Raw genomic sequence first — 19630 nt, forward strand, 5'->3', positions numbered from 1 at the left:
TTAGCACATTAGCAAGCACAGTATCTGGATGTCAGTATGAATGATATTAACAAAAAGTACTTTGTTATTCCATCACCATAATGCAAGATGTTAAATCTCCACAAAGTTCTTCATTTGACTAAGCACAGCAAAATGTTATCTGACAAAAAATAAAACTATCTCAGTGACAGAAATACTACTTGGCTTACCCACTCTAAAAAATTAAGAGAATAAATCAGAAGTATTTCACAGGTCTTTAACCATCAAATGATTAACATAGTAGTCATTCTAATTTTATGTAATCTACATTTCAGTCATCTAAGTAGAATGAAGTGCACATCAGGCAAAGAGTCTCCCCCCTCTCCACCTACCGATCATGCGTGAGCTGCTGAACAAGCTCCTGCCAATGTCTGCTGGCACTCAGCTCTGCCTTATACATCCCCCTGATGTGCTGGATAACTTTCTTTCTTTCCATTCCTTGTGAGAGAGATACAGCCTGTGTGATGTCTCCAGCTATTTTGGAAATATCTTTAGATTTTGTATCCAGGCGTTGAAAGAGGCTGAGGAAAAAAAGAATCATGCTTTAACATGTCAAATCACATTGAAAACGGAAGGAAAAACTCCTACAAAATGCAGTCAGTGTTGTTGAGTTCAAAAGTCCCACACGTTTATAATAATGACACAGGTAACTGCGATGGAACGTGCTAAGCATGCAGCATTCCAAGGGAGTTTTCACATTCTTTTAAGAAAGCACTTACTTTTGTCGATTATTTGCCATTGTTTTCTCCCAGGCAGCTTTGTTCACACCTTCTTCCACCTCATACTTCTTCTGATCCTGAGCAGAAATTTTATGTTATTTCTCCCATCTCAGAAACAATTAAGCAGAAGCTAAAGGATATTCCAGTTTAAAAGGAAGACTGTCAGAAAACGCTGACACCTTGCCAGCATTTAAAACCACATCATCATTTCAATTATTGTCACTATAATACGTTTAGAAGTAATCTTATTTTTTTGCAAAGAGCCAGAAAAATTCATTTTCTCCAGACCATTTGATACTAGAAGCTTACTGCAAGCTCATATTTTTGCTTTAAGTAATATACTTAACCAGGGAGCAGTAACACATGAGATTGCTGCGAAGTGTTGAGCATGCATAAGAATTATTCAGAACTCAAAGAGAATCCCAATTAATAAAAAAAAAAAAAACATAAGCCATGCTCAAAGCAAACCAAACTCTCTTCATTAGAGCTCAATTCCCATATAATAAACAGTTGTCTTAAGTAAATCTGCCTTACTTCAGAAGGTTGTTTGTTCACAAACCTCTTTCAAAGCTTTTATTACATCTGGTTTTGGTCTTGGGCTCAGAGGAATACATTTATAGCCACAACATTTTAACGTATTCACAAAGTCTCCCGCTGCCGTTTGTTCTTCTTTGGTCAGATCATCAATGTGGTTGCACGTTAGCTCATATAGATATAGTACTAATTTAGGTCCATGCTAAAAGACAAGAAGGAGGAAGGCAGGAAGAAAAGAGACATGGTCATTCTCGATTCTAAAACACATACAGCGCTGAACTTTTTGCTTCCTCTAATCTTATTTTCCCTTTCTCAGTCAGCCAGGACTTCTACTTTTTCCATGATTAAAGAAAATGGCTGCTTTGATGTCCAAAGGCAAACTTAAAGCACTAGAAAGAACATGCTGAATGTAATCCTCTTCATTTTTGACCTTCTCCCAGCAACTTGTGGCTTTTTTAAATGGCTTACGGAAAAGACAGCTTTCTTGTGCGAATACTCTGATCCTCTAGTTAAATTGGTTATACTTCAACAAGCATGTCTCAGAAGTTCCTAATTTTACCTTGCTTGATTAACAAACTAGAACAGACAAATAAGGAAGTTAAGCAGACACAGGCAGTAAATGCTCTCCACATGACATTTCCAGAGAAGTCCCTCTAGCATATCAGCTCTTCTGCTACCGCACGCGTGATCAGAAATATTTAAGTGTCATAGGTCCATTCAGTGAGTGCTTTCTCTCCTTAGTGTATCGTGTACTGATATTACTTCATTCTTGCAGAAGACCCCAAACAGCAATGTTTCTATTCCATGACAGGTCACAACTAAGGAATGCTTTCTCACAAGCTTGCAGTACACAAGCAGAGTAAAAATCAAAAACGTGTTTTTTTCTCTTCCTTTTCAAATCCAGAAATGAAGTCATTCAGGTATTTGAGTTTTTAGAAACATAGAACACACAATTTCACTTAGAGAATTAAGACCAAATGAGGAAAAATAGAGTACTGCTTTAATTGATGGCCAACTTATCAAGATATTGTAGCACTCAGTTCTAACAAGTTTCAGAAAGTCTGCAGTTAGAGTCCAGGGCAAGCATAATGCCTTCATTAGTCTCCTCCAAACATCTTCCAGTTCCTCCTGTTAGAACTAGTACTACCCTTTGGCTCTATATGACAAAGATGTGCTACATAGTCACAATCACCAGAATGAATCCCATCTTTGTCCATTACAAAGCTGTCTATCCTCAGGGTAACAGTAACTGCAGATACGCACGCAGGCTAAAACAGCACTGAAGAATTCCAGGCACAAACCCTGCCCTCATTAACTGTACAATTTAAGCCAGAAATTTGAATCCAAGCTCTACAGACTTCTCTAATGCCCTACAGCTTACTTGCAAAGTTGGGCTAAGACAGTCACACAGAATGTCTTGATGGTTCACTTCACGGACCATCTCCAAAGCCTGCTTTCTTTCTTGCAGTGGCCTTGCTGGAGACAAGATGTGCACAAGAACTCTTCCAAGTTGCGTACGGAAAGTGTCTTTACACGACAAGAGGATTCTCTTCCACTGCTGCTTGGGTGTGCTTGTTCTGCTGGTGCCCTAAGGTAAAGGGACATTTCTTTTTAGACTTCAGAGAGTGATAAGGCTTCCTTTTACAAGAGTTACTTACATCGCAAAAAGAAACTTAGAGTTATAATAACCCAAGTATAAAAGCAATAAGGATTTCTCTACAAAAATAATGTGTTTTATATACTGTTTTATTGTATGTCTGAAGGTGTTTTACTAAAAATGAAACAAAGGTTTCCTTTTCCTAACAAGATGAGCATTTTCCCTTGATAGGCTAATGACACGAATGCAGCTCTTTGCTAAACTGACTTTAGCAACTGAGGGAATGTGCAACAATTCAAGAAGTAGATATTAGAACCGGAGGTTTAAATACTGAAGGGTTTGTTTTGATGTGCAGCTCATCCACAATGGATTTTCTCAAAACCAGGCATTTGATTGAAGTGCTAGGGCTCAAGCAGACGTGCAGGCCTTGAGAAGTACTACAGGTAAGGCATGACGGGAAGATAGCTGACCTAACAAATTAGATTTTCCAGAGCTAGAAAGAAAATCAGATTGTGCTAATTTTTATAGAGATGGCTGAAGAGAAATACAGACACAAAAAGCAGTAAGTTAATTTTTCCCAGCATAACATTTCAAATTACCCAAGTGAAATTTAGTTACCTTGCACAGGTTGACAGGTTAACAACTCTATGCTAGAAAACAAAATTCAGCAACAACTGAAGAAAAGTTCCACTTCCTGATACACTCAAACATCATCAACTGTTAAATATATTATAGACAAATTGCTCAGATAATCTTTTTGTTTTGTTTTGTTTTCTTTTTACGCATCATCCGTGGATGTACAGCAAGTCTCCTTTTATAGGGTCCAACAACAGACCAATAGGGGAAAAACAAATCTATTCATCCTTTGTGTGTGCATTACAGAAACTGAGTTTTGCTAAATATTGTGGCTGAATCTGAACAGATACATTTAGTATTTCACAACTAAAGAATAACTGGGAAGCTGAACAGGTTTTAATAATACCACAGCTGAACTGAGAGAGACAGCAAGAAAAACATCTATGGATGTGGTTTTTTTTTTGTTGTTTTTTTTTTTTTATCTTTAGGTATAAGAAATTCTTAAAAAGTAAACCTTATGAAATGTTTTTACGTGGAAATCACATAGTTAGTTACTTACAGGGGACAGTCTCACTCCTTCCATTAACATTTTGAACATTTCTTTCAGAAAAGGATTTGTTCTGTTGGGCAGCTCTTGCTGGATCTCCTCTTCAGGAACTTCCAGCTGGGATGCTGCAAGCCTGCTTCGACTTGCCGTTTCTGTTACACCCAGTACGTCAAAGCACTCTTCAGTAGATGCTTAAAATTTAAAGACAAATTGATCAGTACCATCTCAGCCAAGCTAATCCTACATTCCTTTAGCTGGCATCAAATCAAACATGGCCTTTATCACCACACTCACGACACAACATTATCTTAAGGGTCAATATGTACTCCTTACGTCAAGTCTCACAAACCAGTTCATTCAGCATTTACAGCTAATCATGGAGCAGCTCAATTCTTTGAATGCTCTCTTGTTTCTGTGGAATTGGAACTAGCTCCTAAAGTCAAGTCTTGCTAACAAGTGTAGGCATTCCATAGCAGCACACAAACTGATGCATTTTAAGAGAATGCAAAAGTTCCCTTTTGCATTTTTGCTTTTTGATTTCAGGTCATAATTCAAGCAGCTTGGACAGACCGATGTAGAACTACATCATTGAATGTAGTCATTGAATCATTGAATAGCTTATTCAATTTATTCATCCAGATTCGACTGTCAGTAATATAATACAGCGAGACAAATTTCTGAGAGACTGATTGATTATAATTAATTCCAGTAAGCCAGTATCAATAGCATTGCTTTCCTTTCAAACTCTCTGAAATCAAGTATCCATTTGTCACAGAACACTAATCCGGCACTGTCAAAACAAATGAACTGAAAATCCTACCTAAATAAATGAGTCTGTTTACAGCAAGGACAGTTAGCCTCTGTAACCTTTGTACAAACTCAGTCTCGGTGGCTTGGATAGGATTTTCTTGACTCATTCTCCGTTGCATCATCATATGAAACTCCTCACTTGCAACTGAACGCATTTTCATCAGCAGAGCATCAGATAGAGCAGGTGAAAATTTTCTGGAACCTTCAAGTAAAGAAACATTTAGAAGCGTCCTACTAAAAGCACACCAAGTTAATCACTCAGTTACTGTCCTCATCAAATGATCCAAAAATCTTAGGATGAAATCAAACACTTGAAATACATTAATGTTAAATGGAGTAAGTGTCATTTGGGTGCTTGCTTCTTTCAAGATATCTCATATTCGAAAATCAATACAGGAAGAAATGGCACCATAAAATAAGTTAGTGTCAGGATGAGATTCACTGAGCAACCCAGGTATTTTTGTGCAGAGCAGATTTTAGGGCACATTTATTCCTATTCTGTATCTAAAAGGATGCCAGAGTTCTTCATGTGTTTATTTTTACTATCAGAAGATAGACTTATCAATGCAAATGAAGAGTCACTTAGAATTACAGCATACAGACAAACATTTTATATCATATCCATTGCCACCAATGGTAATACAGTTAAAAATAGTTGTGTGTCATCAAAATATCCATTGGAGGAAAAACATCTTGAACTGCCAAGCCTTGACTGCATTTGATTCTTTCAGGAAAACGTTATAGTCCTAGTTTTAACTCTACCTATATCATTATATTATCTTCAGTGCCTTCCTAGATTCACTAGCAAAAATATTTTCACTATGTTTACTAAGCTGAAAGGCCTTGAAAGATAATCATTTCAAGAAAGAGGTTCCATAGTAAATAAGGAAAAATATACATTTTCTTTAAACAACTGAAGTATATATCAGGTTTTAAATTATACACCCTACCACATCTTAAAGACAGCTTCATTTACACAGTTTCCAGTCAGAAGATTCCAAAAGCTTTATAGAATTCACAAGCCATTATATACACAGACAGTATCACCCTTGAATTGCACAAATATTTTACAGAAAGTGCCATGGTAGAATCAAGCACTCTCATGTTCCCAATTAAATTTGCCATGCAAGGTATTACTTCAGGATAATCACCTATTTAAAGCTGTGTAATAATGCAATACCCACATCGTAGATACACTGAAGTTAGAAGAACTAACTTTATTTTGGTATTTTATTGTGAAGTTAGGTATAAAACTACTACAAATTATTTGAAAAGTGTTTTCACTAAACAGCTCATGAATTGGGATTCACTTCAAAGGAAGGCAGCACCTGGATTTAGAGACTCAAGTGAGGAAAAAATTGACTGAAGTGTCAATTCAGTATCCCATTCTCGCCTTGTAATACAAAAACAAGCTCAAAATAGGTATAGACTTTTCTGTCCCAAAACATGTATTGCTAAATGAAGCCAATAAATCAATATATATTTTAGAACAAGATTCACTTGTTCTATTATCAAAATTAGAGTTCAAAATAGACATTTCACTATTAATAAACAATGGCAAGAGTACAAGTATAGACTTCTGCTGCTCACCAGCAATGCCTTTACGCTTTTGAAACATTGCACGATGTGCTGCAGATAGCGATGGGGCCACACCAGCCTGCTCTTGAGCATCTCTGTTTGCTGTAGTTCTTATTAACTCAATAGCTGCTTGAAGAACTCTTAACTGAAGAGCAACCGCCATATCTACAGGAAGAAACACAGATAGGATGCGTGACAGATTCTTACCTTCACAAGTATTCAAGAATTTTCACCAGATATTTGTATAAAAAAGTAAAAGAACATTAAGTGTGAGAACTACAATGCTTGATTTTGAGGAAGCCATATAGAAAGCCAGCTCACTATTACACAGAGGCACATGGTACTCACAGAGAAGTTGGTGAATTACAAAATAAGCTAAAAACAACTTCACAGAACGTTTCTATTCAAACATTCATAAGTATGAACTTAAAGCTATTGTTTCTTCAGATTAGCAGTACACAACCACAAGACAAGGAAGGCTTCCAAGGAAGAGTACTACTTGGAGAAGAAAGATGATCTCATAAGCAGAAAATTCCCCCTTCTCGCTCAAATGGAACATTAAACCAACTGGCTGGGAGTGGATTTACTTTTCCAGTCCTGAGACCCCCAACAATAAGCAGATATCTTACTTTGCATCCTTGTATTTTTACTGTTTTGAAGATGACCCAGCAGCACAATGAGGTCTTCAATAACACGAAAATACTGTGAACCTGAAGAGCTGCAGGCATGAATTGTAACTGCTACCAGGAGCTGCTGTATATCACATGCGAGTAGCTTGTAGTCATTTAGGGGAATGCTGCAAAGAAAGTCAAAGTTACCAAAAACATTACAATGCAGGAGACCATAAGCTGTAACGAGACCTATAACTATTTTCCCCACTACTTCTGCCAGACATACCTAATATTATGTTCTATCTCATATAAAAACATTGCTGCTGAAAGCGAGGAAGTTGTAATCAAAGAGCTTAACGTTTACAGACTGGATGCCTGAAAAATCTTTATGACAGTAAAATTAAGACTGTAACAAAGTTCCATCAGAAAAAACAATCATTTTTACTATCAGATTTATAAGTTTAAGAACAGTTCTGAAATCTAAATTTCTCAAATAGTATCTTGAGGAATTCAGGATAATATCGCATTCTATAAGCACCCTGAATTTAAACTATCAGATTAAAAAGAAAATCAACTTAGCTCTTCAGTATATCAAGAAATAAATATGCAAGACACCACACTTCTTCCTTCATTGAATAACCTTCCCTAAAGAAGTACAGAATGTTCACAAATGAAGTAATTTAAATTACTCAACATCTCAAATGCTAAACCACAGGCAGCACAGGAGGGATTCTTTGTGCACTTTCAACATTTGGCACAGATATGGCAGAATGCTACTAACTCCTGCACCTTTATCTTACTTTTCAAGTTTTACTAAGAGAAGTATCCAGAACACACACTGAATCCTGCATTTCAAAAGGTCCCTTCACTTGAACATTTAAGGCATTCAAAGGATATTTTATAAACACTGTATTCTGTTGTTTAAACCAAATATCTAAACATTAGCTTTGACTTGGAAGTACAGTTAGAAGCTGTAAGCCATAAATACAGCATTTTATACATGGTCTCCAAACATTTTATAAAGTACGAAGAACATAATATGCTTCAATTTCTGCTACTCTTAACATTGTGTCTGTGCTATCTTACAGCAGTGAATAAAATACTCACTTGGTTTCCAGTCCATTGAGAGCAGCCAGAGTATTACACAGCACATACAGCAAACCATTATCAAGCAGCAGGTCTGCAACTTTTGAGCAGGAGTTTATAATTTGTAGTAGGAGACAGAAGCAGTTATGCAGCAGAACATTATCATATAAAGAGTTCTCTATAAGACCCAGAACAGGAATGACACACCATTTTTGAAAAAGTCCAACGTTCTTGACATCTTCCAGATCAAATCTATCAAAATAAAGAAGTCAGTCTAATGTCTTTAAAATAGCAACATGGTATACACAGTATTTTTAAATGCTACAATATCAGTCTATAATAGCATTTTGGCAAAGGTGTAGATGGCAAATTCTTACGTTACAGTAACACAGTACCACTGAAATAAGAGTAAAATAAATCATTTGGAGAAGCTGTAAGGAAATGAAGTTCCTAAAAACAAACCTGGTACTTCAGCTATCTATCAATGGTCTGCAGTATAGATTTCATGAAAACAGGTGTTTGTATTTATTTATTTTTTTTTTTAAATCAGTAAACACAACTGACTTATTTCCAGTAATAGATATTACAACTGGCACAGACAATACCAAGAAACCAACTAAAGCCTGACTTCACTTAAGTCACACCAACCTAGCAGCAGGTCTGATATCTTATATCCATTATTGGAGAGGCTTAGATCCTAACTAATTTCTAACTTACTTCAACTGCAGAACTTAAAAGCTTCAGAGAGCTTCAAAGAGCTTCAGGCCTTGCATTAACAAACTGGATTATTCTAAGGTTATCATCCCATCACACATATTAATGTACAATCCTAAAAGAATGTGAGTCATAAGAATTAACTGTCCAGTCCCATAATGAGTCCTGAGAAAATAACAGTTCTCTGCTTTGGGCTAATTAAGCAGCCAGAAGTTTCAAGTCTTGCAATTAAACAGGAATATTTGTACTGAGTGAAGATCAAGGCAACATGTAGAAGTTACTGGTTACAAATACAGCAAGGAAAGCAACTGGAAATGAGCTTTTTTCCAAGATTTATGTGCTGTTGACTATGCTTAGATGCATATTCTCCCTGCACAATCATCGACATTGTCAAACTAATTCTAAAATACACCCCTTGCTTAGAAAGTTAGCTGTCTGCTTAAAGCATCTCTCTGTCCTGCCAGTATGGGGAGTTTCTTTGGTTCAAGTAAATGGCACATCTGTGGGATATACCCTAAAGGAAATGGGGATTTACAATCAGGACAAATCAGGAGAACAAGCAGCAGCAAGCTTTTTCCTCAACTACTTAACAAAATCCAGTAGCAACAGTCTAGTAGGATCACAGAGATGAAAAAAGTTAAGCTGACTACAGTAAATTGGAAGTGTGAAGGCCTCTGAGATCCTCATAAATCCTGAGAGTTTGGAACATCCCAGCTGATAGCACCATCAGATGAAGTTGCTAATCAGCAGCTTAAGAATCATACAAAAGTCACAGAATGGCCCGGGTTGGAAGGGACCTCAAGGATCATGAATCTCCAACCCCCCTGCCACACGCAGGGCCACCAACCTCCCCATTTAATACTAGACCAGGCTGCCCAGGGCCCCATCCAGTCTGGCCTTGAACACCTCCAGGGACGGGGCATCCACAACCTCTCTGGGCAAAGTACTAAAGTCTTAAGTATTAGACTTAAAAATATGCTAAAGCAACAACACAACATTTGAAGTTTTTAAAAGATTTTTTAAGGAAGGAAGGAAGAAAAACAAGAATCAGAAACCTATCACATTCTTGCTTTCAGCAAGAATTGCAGTTTTTAGTTCAAATATTAAGTTACAGGATACAAATACAAAGTTTTACTTACTCTTCGTCCAGGCCAACAGAACGGCCAAAGAGCATTTCCAAAAAGCACTCTACAACTTCCTGAGTCCCCTGGTGAAGGTAGAGCTGGTTGGCAAGCAAGGAGAAGCCACGAGTCTTTAGGAATTTTTCTTTCTGCTCTCTCCTTGCTCTGTTGAAATATGCATCCAACAACTAGAAATAGATACATAATTGTGACATAAGACTTCAGTATTTACAAACCCTCATGAAAGCTTAGTTTTTACCTGTAATTTAAACAATTGATTTCAAAGTTTAAAAAAAAATAATGATTTCAACGACAGTCTAAACTGCCTTTATTTCACACAACAGTTGAATTTATCTTTTTAATATGAAGACTACTTCTATTTTTTCAGTCAGGTTCAAGGGAAATCAAGTCACATTCATGACAAGCACAGAATCACAGAGTGGTTTGGGTTGGAAGGGACCTTTAAAGATCACCTAGTTCCAAGCCATCCATCACAGGCAGGCAGAGACACATTCCACTAGTTCAGGTTGTTCAAAGCCTGTTCTACTCTGACTGAAGATTTCCAACAGTAAGGCATCCAAATCTTCCGTGGGCAGCCTCAACATAAAAGGATTTTTTCCTTACACATGGAGACTGAATGCATGAGTTGATTTAGATTTAGAACTGTTCCATTTGTTAATCCCTCCACCTGGGTGTGTGAACGATTGGGCTCAGCACAAAGATCATATTAATCTCTTAAAGATTCCTTAGCCTTGGTGTTTTGGGTTTGGTGGTTGTTTTTTTTTTTTTTGTTTGTTTGTTTGCTTGCTTTGTTCTATTTTTTTTTTTGGTCTTTTGATCTGTTTTTGTTTTTATAGTCTGTGACAGTAGAAACAGATCTTAAAACTGAGAAGCAAGCCTACAAAAATGAAGGCTTTTTCATGTTTCCGATGCTAACTAAGCTAGTAGACAATTTCACATTTTCTATTGGCCTACTTTAATAACGCCTTGTTGTATGAGAGGAGATGGGTGGTTCACAAGAACTATAAGATAATCAGGTTGGATAAGCTTGTCCATCACATCTTCTAGCATGACATCTGGTAATATTAGGAGAACTCCACGCAAGAGGTCATACAATCCACAACAGATAAGCACAAGACAGTCTTCTGTATACCTGAAGACAAAAGAATGTGTGTTTTACTGCAGTTATTGCCAACAATAGGAAACATTACAACCATGTAATTGCTTGTTACTGCTGAGATTGAGGGGGTGGAATAGAGGAGATTTGACAAACATTTCCTCAGTGAATCCCTCTTTCCTAGTACTTACTTTTTATGTCTAATATTTACTTTTGATTTTGGGTAAAAAAAAGAGTAATGTGATCAGAAATACTACTATGAGTTTTCCGAGGAGATAGCAGAACAAGTCCCTGCTCCTACCTATACATAGCATCATTAACTCCCAACTGAAAATATAAATTTGAGAATTAAAAATTAAACAATTCTGTAGACTACCAAGAGCTTAATAAATTGGTTTATTACAGCCACTGAAAATATTTCCTTACTCTTTCAGATTTCTTAATATTGTAGAACAGTAGCCAAGATGAAGAAATGGCTAAATAAAGCCCTCCCCAATACAGTGAGCTACCATTTATTTACTATGTTTTTATCTGCTTACCTCTCATCAGAGCTTTCATATGTTTTTCGGGGATTCTCGTTTGCTGAGGAAAAAGCAAGATTCTCCCACTCCTCAGGAAGTGCATTCTTGTCAGCAAAGCTTGGCCAGCGAGCAATGGCTGAGGATCCTCCGTGAACAGAAAATGCTAAGCCCAACCCTGCAAAAGTACTCTGGCTCTTGTGAAGGGAAGGTAATCCTTTCAGATTGTCTGGACGACGCAGCAGCAGCTGAGGTGCAGCATCACCTTTACATTTCAGGTCTGCATCTGCTTCTTTATTCTCAAATGTGTTTTCAGATAGCTCTTCTTTGGGAATGTCTTCAAACATTTCAGCAGACGTTAACTCTGCATCACAAACTGTTTTTGCAGACTCACAACTGCTAAGAAAATCTTCCTGTACCCTTTTAATGGTTTCAGAATGTCCTTCAAAAACAACTCTACCCTCGAGATCAGCATAATCATACTTGCCAATATTCTGCAGGTCATCAATACTCCTTTGCGATCTTTCCATTACTCTTCTTCTATGTACTTGAGGTGATGAAGTGGGAGATGCTGGTAAGCTTTTACAAAGCCTTTTAGGTACTTGAGAACTTATCTTCTGCTGTATGCTAATCTCAGAAGTATCTCCTAGAGAAATAAGGATATCTTTAGTACTGCTTTTGCCCTCTTCAGCTTTTCCTTAATTGCTTTATTTGTATATGGAATGTAACACTGATGCCCAAACTAATTCTATACAGCAAAACTGATTCCACATCTGGCATAGATCAGATTCTGACAAACAATCAAGTAGAGATAGCAGATTACTGTGGATCCACACATTTGGCAAGCTGTGATCAAGTCAGGACAATGCATGAGTTCATTTGGAAAAACTGTTCAGCAATTCATGTTCTTAGATTTACCTTCTGGATCCTCTTAACTAAACCTCAGAAGGAATTTATTCAGAATCACTGCAGGTGAGAAGCTGCTGTAAAGACCAACTTTTTATGCAGGTAGATCGTGACAGGACAAGGGGGAATAGACTTACCTGAAAGGGGGAGATTTAGGTTATATGTTAGGAAGAAATTCATCACTGAGACAGTGGTAAGACACTGGCACAGGCTGCCCAGACAAGCTGTGGATGCTCCATCCCTGGAGGCATCCAAGGCCAGGCTTGATGGGTTTGAGGGCTGTCTGATATAATGGCTGGCAACTTCACTCACAGCAAGTTGAAACTGGATGACCCCTAAGATCCCTTCCAACCCTTGCCATTCTACGGAAACCACCCAATTCAACCTCTCTGTTCAAAGCAAAAATCAAAGAGCAGGCTACTCCTCCCTCTAAGAGGTCTAGGTTTAATCTACCAACATCTTTAAGGGGACACTGGCAAGCTGCTCACCAATGAGTTTTGTAACTTTTTTTTTTACACTAAGGCATTACATGTACTTTAGATTTGTAACAAATTACTACATATTCTATTCAACAGTTTGCTCTTTAGGGGGACATTTAAGCTCAAAGCAGTCCTAATTTAGAGCACATTACAGGTATCTCCCTTAACATTTTCAAGAGGGATAACAGCCTGGTAGAGAAAGTTCTCTTAGTCTAGGAAAAGGAGCTGGAAGTATTTCAAGAACTACACACAAGTTAGTACCAATGCAGTGATGATGCATCAGAACATTATATACTTAATTCACAAAAAGCATTCAGATGCATCATAGGATAACTGCAAACAGCTCACTGTTTTAGCTGCTGTCTAGTTCAGGTATTCTCATATCTCTCTACAAGTTTAATAGCAGTTGTTCAGTCATCTGGTCCACTTCTCTGCCTGAGCTATCAACACAGTAATTTTTCCTATATTTAATAAAAAGAAGAGCAGCTGAGGCAGTCAGCTCAATTCATTCTTTTTCACTCTGCTGCCCAACATCTAATTCCAAGGGGTGCTGACAGGGGATTTAGGAAGAAAAATCCATGGGAAAGCAATACTCCAAGACTCAAAGGACAGTGTCTTAATGTCCTTAGGTGTTCATTGTTTTACCTTCCAGTGGTAAAGCTGCAAATCCAGTTGGAGTTGTAACTACAAAGGCAGAACCATCTGCAGACTTCCCACCACTGCTGGAATTTCTCAGGTACATAAGGGATTCAACTTTCTCTTGAAAAATTTTACCATCTAGAAACAGAAGGGGAAAGTTAACACAAAAGCTTTGCAAGTTTGTTCTTGATGTATTAAGATTCACAGTGTTCAGGTTACAGTTTAAGCTAACAACAAGTGCTCAATTCACCAGCATCTGAGAAAAATCACTTAAGTCACTGAAACAATGAAAAACCTGTTCCCATCCCCATATTTTACTCCAGAGTACAAAATATTAAACTATTCTGCAGTAATTATACTTAGAGACAGTGCTCACAGGCATACTGCTAGAAACATTTGACTTCTGCTGTGCCAAAACAGTGACTGTTTAAGTTCCACTAATAAAGCTCAAAATACCAAAAATGAGTTCCACTCTTATTTAGAATTTTACATCTATTATTTTCAGATGACAGATATGACACAGCCACAATGCTTTTGAATAGAAGTCAGTTACTGAAACGAGAGGCACAAGCATCTGCAACAGGAGAAAACATTTTTAACTGATCGAGTTTTCAGTTTTTACGTACATTACAGCTAAGGTTGTACGATTTGAATAGTAAAACTATTACGCTGTTAAATGACAAACGTTTAATAAGCAGCAACCATTTAAGCAAAGTGGCAAGAAAATGCTTCTCAAATGGGATTTAGATCTGACACCACGCTTGATTGCAGTTTTTTCATTGACTTACATTTATAATTTTCACAGGACATTATGGAAACACTACAGATATCTTTGATGGTATGATGCAGTGTGAGCTCCTTTGGTTGATAAACTTCCTGAGCTAAGCTTCTGTCATTATTATTTATATGAAAAATCCTGGTAGATTGATACTCAGAAATAACCAGTTAAAGTTTATTTGAAACAGTCTTTTGTGGCAAATTTGTATAACAGGACAACTAACAATTTCTCCAGATCAGATGTTTAAGTACAGGTTCCAGCTTCAAAACTTCACATATAGCAGTCACAACTGAAATTGAAATCCTGCGAGATACACTAATAAATGGAATTGGACAATTTTTTTTTTTTTAATGGGTAAAGTAGAATTACTTTTATTGTTATGCCAGACTGAAAATTTTTTAAGCAGATGTACCTGAAGCCCCCAGCTGAACCTGAATCTTTCACTAGAACCACAATTGCCTAAACTAGGATGTTTGCCTTGCTGGAGAGAGAAAGTACTCAAAATGAACATCTGTTATTGATATGTACAGTTGTCTGAGCCTAAGCTTCTGTAAATGGTGATGTAAAACCATATGCATCTCAGTCTTCAGATTTGTATGTAGTCATAAGCACTGTGTCCATACAGGCACCAAATGTCATGCATTGCACTTAGCAGCAGCAAACTTTTAAAAAAGTTCAGGACACGACCAAAGCTATTATCTGTAGGCTGAATAAAGCCTCTACTCAGAGATTAGAAGATATTTTACTACTATTGTGTATTTATAGTTAAACATGACATATCTACCTATGTGCAGGGAGAAGTAGAAGTTGGTAGGATTGTGACAAACATATGTATTAGTGGGAGGGTGAACAGCTAAAAGGAAATTGAAGACCAGTGTCAGCAATTCCAGGTCTGGGGGAGATCCAAGTACTTCTTCAATTATTTTCACAAATGACCTACAAACTTCCCGAGGCAGAGAGGCGAGGTGCCCTTCTTTATGCTCCTAGAAGGGAAGAGCAGTACAACTGTCATTTATATTTTTCATCCAACAGAATCTTAATTATCATGCTATAATGAGAAAACAGACAAGGAAAAAAAGCAATAAAAATTGTACCATTTGAAAAACTTGAAAAAGCTACTGTATCTACTCAACATTACCTAAGGGGAACAATGCCAAAATTCAGAAGAAAATACTGCTGATGTTATGTAAGTTCACTTCCAGTAGACTGGCACAAATCTGAACTCATTAGAAAGCCTGCAGAGGCTTTCAGTCATCGCTAACTAACGATGTTTCTGAAAATATACTAATATAGTTGATGTCGCATTTGTTTAGCAACAACAAATTAGAGTACTGCTAAAGCATAGAGTTGTTAGTGAGAGGCAGATACTAAAAGATTCTCATATAACTCATCTGTGACTCTTAGCAATGAGGACTTTGTTCTGTATCAAAGGTTCAGGTTTTTTTTAGGTTCTCATACATGGATTTTTCAAGCAAACCAGTGTCTAAACCTTCAAGTAGTCACAGATGGTTAAGAATTGTTGCCCTTTCTGCTCACTCTGTCAGTGATAAGAGTACTTCAGGTACTCTAGGGTACATCAACAATGCCTGCTGAAGAGGATGAAAGGGACCTGAACATACAAAGAAATGTTTACAACATTTTTTCCCCATAGCATGTAGCTCCATATTTTTTCCATTAAGCAAAATCAAACCTAGTACTTGCCAAGCACAAAACAGGATAAGACGGGAAGTACCTGCAGAACCTGGCAGGTTAACAGGAAGTGGTGCACCACTTGAGCTTTCAATAGCTGTTTAACATTAAACATCTGTTGGTGATGGTTAGCTCTGATAAGGATTTCTAGAGCTGCTAACAGAGTTTCCCAAACACCTTGCTGAAAAGCAAATAAAACAGGAATTTGGTTTAAAATATAATACTGAGTCCATACTGAGCATAAAAAATAATTAACAGATTATGAACTAGTCAAATCAAGAGCACTGCTTTGCCAGAGTGAAATAAGATTAAGTGACTGCAAACGGTCAAGTCCAAACTAGAAACCAAAGTAATGCTCATTGCAAGGGATTAATGCGTGTTCTTATTGATTAAAGCTACAAAAGATTGCATTTTATCTGAACCATGCATCATCTACTCTTTGTTTTGTTAACACCAGATGGTTAATTTCAGACTGACTTTTCCCCTTACAAAATTGCCAGAGTTGATTAAAAAAAACTTATCTGTTCAACCAACAAAACATTTGCACATGTTACACTCATAGAATTTAATGCACTACAGCAACGTTCAAAACTGACAGTAGGAGCTTGACACTGCTACCAGCTATTCAAAATAAAACAAGAACCATTTATTTTCAGATGTCTGTAATTATTCAGATTTTCTAACTGAAGAAAAGCATTTCAGACTTCTAAGCATTTTTTTAATTGACTTCCAGACTTAAAAAAAAGTCTTACAATAGAAACTAATTACCTTTGCTTTAGACCAAATCTTCCAGTCAAGAAGTAGCTTTTCTAACAATTGAACATCTTGGATAACTGCTGTGGAGTCTGTGTCAAGCACGAATTGCCCATTCTCATGTATATAGAGAATCTCACCACTGCAGCATCCTTCAAGAAGAGTCTTAAAGAGGGGGTGGACATATGGAATATTTTAAGTACGAAACAGATCAGTTGTCCTATCAGCTTTATAAAAAAATATTTATGAAGACATTGATCTCTTGACAGGAAAGGCACATATCTACTTACTGGTCAGCTTGGAAAATAATTTGAGTTTACTAACTCCACTGTAGGAATTTTAGAGACTCAATTTTATAACAGCAGTACAACAGCAGTACATACATTTTCAAGCGTTGGGTGGTTTGAGCGCCAAGATAGACCCTCAACTATTAGGCAATCTTAAACCTGGCCTCTTCCTGTGAAGCTCTGTGGCTTGAGAATTACACTCACACCAAAGCTTTGAAATTACAGAAAGCTCAGCCTTCATTTTATTCAGGTAAGGGACTCTGTAACAGTTCTGTCTACCAAAAGAGAGAGTTTGATTGACTGTTTTCCATATATATTTACAGTGCAAGATATTGCTACTATGTATTTTCACAATCAACATACAAAGACTTCCCTGTGAACTTTTACAAGAGTTATTGCCAAGATGCTTCAGATAATCAGCAGTTTATTTAATTCTTTTCAAGATGTACTAACAAAGGCCTTGCTGTTTACCCGTCTTGCAATAAAAACACACAAAAAGGTCAGGGTTCATTCATTACATGCAAGTTTTTCTAGCTGGCAACTTAAGCTAGAAAAACAAGAACAGAACCCAATCTTTCATTGCTTGCAAACGCTTAGGAGTTTAAGTTTACTCTAAGGTCTTTGTTCTCCAAGAAAAGTTGACTTCCCCCCAATTCCTCCTTGAAACATGGATCTATTGCAACTTCTCACATCTCTCCCACCAGAAGTTTCTAGCTCAAGGTACAACATTCAGACAGAACTGGTTCCAAATCACTGTTCTGTCTTCAAAGAGTTTGTTTGCAAATATACGATTAAAATCAGAGGTTTCTAAATTTGTGCTAACATTCAACACAGCATCAAGCTTAAAGAGTACCTTGAGCATGCGAAATCCAACACAGCATCAAGCTTAAAGAGTACCTTGAGCATGCGAAATCCAACAATGCACTTTGGTTTGATCAACACTCGGTGAATCATGGAATAACCATTACAGTTTTTCATTTCTTGTATTCTCTGTTGATTGTGTTTTGTTAAAGACAGTATAAGCTGCAGTGCTAGAGCTTGAGTGTCTTCACAGCTGCTGATCTCTACAACCTAAAGAAAAGGTAAGTCTAGTGAAAGAGTTCATATGAGAAACATTTAGACAAAAATCTAAAAAAAAGTGCTTAACTGATAACTTCTGGATTAAGCTACTTCAAGATTTTTCAGATTACATACAGAGGCAGCAAATGCAAGTCAGAGCGCTACATTCAGATTTTGATATCTGAAGTACTGATTCATACTGTGATAAATGATCATCTACTAAGAAAATAAGAAGTCATTACAAGAATTCCTTTGTAAGAAAAAGATTATTCTAAATAAAATTTAAGTAGATGTCAATTCTTGTTATACAGTGAAGTTATGAAGAGGTTTCTTAAATCTTTAAGGCAAGTTTTATCTCAAAGTTCCTGGAGATGGAGTACTTCCACACAGATACATTCAAACAATGTTGTTTTATTTAGTCCATGAAAACAGTTTGACAAATGAAGACAGTGGACTATTGTTCCCTATTCTTACAATTCTTCAAGCCCAAGAAGGATCAAATATTTATGTATATATTCTTTAATGGGAAACTCAGGACAAAATCCCACATCCATGGAATTCCAAGTCCTCTTCAGGAGCTCTTGCTATGCTGTGTATCAGCACAGTGTCTTAGACAAGACAAACCTTTGAACATGGCTCAACAGCCTCCTTTCAGAAAAGCTCTCACTGCTAGATAAAGCTCAAGCTCTGCACACTCTGTAATTTTACTTACTTTACTTACTCATATTTGCATTTTGAATATCCTGTACTTAGAGTGCTATTAGGACCAGTTCGCAATTCTCCAAAAATATAATTTTGACATCCAGAAGCCCCAGTATACCTGTTACAGGCTATCTGTATTACAAAAAGCAACACACAGTTCAACTGTAACTGCTAAGAACCCTTACAGTACACTCTTCTGCCACAGATCCCTTCCACGAATTTTCTTTAAAAAAAGAATCACATACAGACTTCTAAGTAAGATGCATTTGGCAGTTGGAATACAAGACTTGCTGCCTGAGATAAAAGGACCATTTTATGCAAGAAGCTACACATGCACTCTCCATCTTCCATCTCTCTTACCCTAGCAAAGAGAAAAACAAATGCACCAGTTCCTCCAATTTCATGTAGTATACCCTGAAGATTTTTATATTCAACAGGCTGAAGTGCTTTCAGATGATGAGAATCCAGTATATTGCTCTGAACTTCTTTTGAACTGAAGGGCCTCTGAGAAGGTACAGTCTTCACTTGACCTTTCAATCTAATAACAGGTTCATATATGGTGTAGTGACTGGGGCAGCACGTGGCATAAACAACAGCAAGGCTTTCCTGAAACAAGAGAAATTTATCAGCCAGAAATTTATGACATTTGAACTGATAATTTGATTAAAAAAAAAAAACAAAAAAAAAAAACAGAAAAGCGCACAAAAAAGTCACCTAACAAGTAGTAGCAACTTGAGTAGTTCTTTCCTGCTTTACCATTCACATGCTCTAATCTCTGGATGCATAAGTACT

At 37.0% G+C, this 19630-nt stretch overlaps 1 protein-coding gene across 2 annotated transcripts in view; it reads right to left on the reverse strand.

The window, feature by feature from the left end:
* LYST (lysosomal trafficking regulator) overlaps positions 1-19630 on the reverse strand; it is a 78480-nt gene that overhangs the window by 18332 nt on the left and 40518 nt on the right. For both annotated transcript variants that reach the window (XM_042838086.1, XM_042838164.1), the window contains 18 exons: positions 19199-19444; positions 17975-18148; positions 16806-16955; positions 16081-16218; positions 15133-15331; positions 13577-13708; positions 11568-12192; positions 10887-11064; positions 9930-10099; positions 8098-8328; positions 7009-7175; positions 6392-6544; positions 4812-5003; positions 4004-4182; positions 2653-2859; positions 1297-1473; positions 738-814; positions 351-539 (listed from right to left, as the gene is read on the reverse strand). In XM_042838086.1, the coding sequence (XP_042694020.1) occupies positions 351-539; positions 738-814; positions 1297-1473; positions 2653-2859; positions 4004-4182; positions 4812-5003; positions 6392-6544; positions 7009-7175; positions 8098-8328; positions 9930-10099; positions 10887-11064; positions 11568-12192; positions 13577-13708; positions 15133-15331; positions 16081-16218; positions 16806-16955; positions 17975-18148; positions 19199-19444 (3584 nt within the window). The remainder of the gene's footprint in view (positions 1-350; positions 540-737; positions 815-1296; positions 1474-2652; positions 2860-4003; positions 4183-4811; positions 5004-6391; positions 6545-7008; positions 7176-8097; positions 8329-9929; positions 10100-10886; positions 11065-11567; positions 12193-13576; positions 13709-15132; positions 15332-16080; positions 16219-16805; positions 16956-17974; positions 18149-19198; positions 19445-19630) is intronic.

This window comes from Centrocercus urophasianus, unplaced genomic scaffold (assembly GCF_019232065.1).
Source record: "Centrocercus urophasianus isolate 14NV4802_14NV808 unplaced genomic scaffold, USGS_Curo_1.0 seq_10, whole genome shotgun sequence".
Lineage (NCBI taxonomy): Eukaryota > Metazoa > Chordata > Aves > Galliformes > Phasianidae > Centrocercus > Centrocercus urophasianus.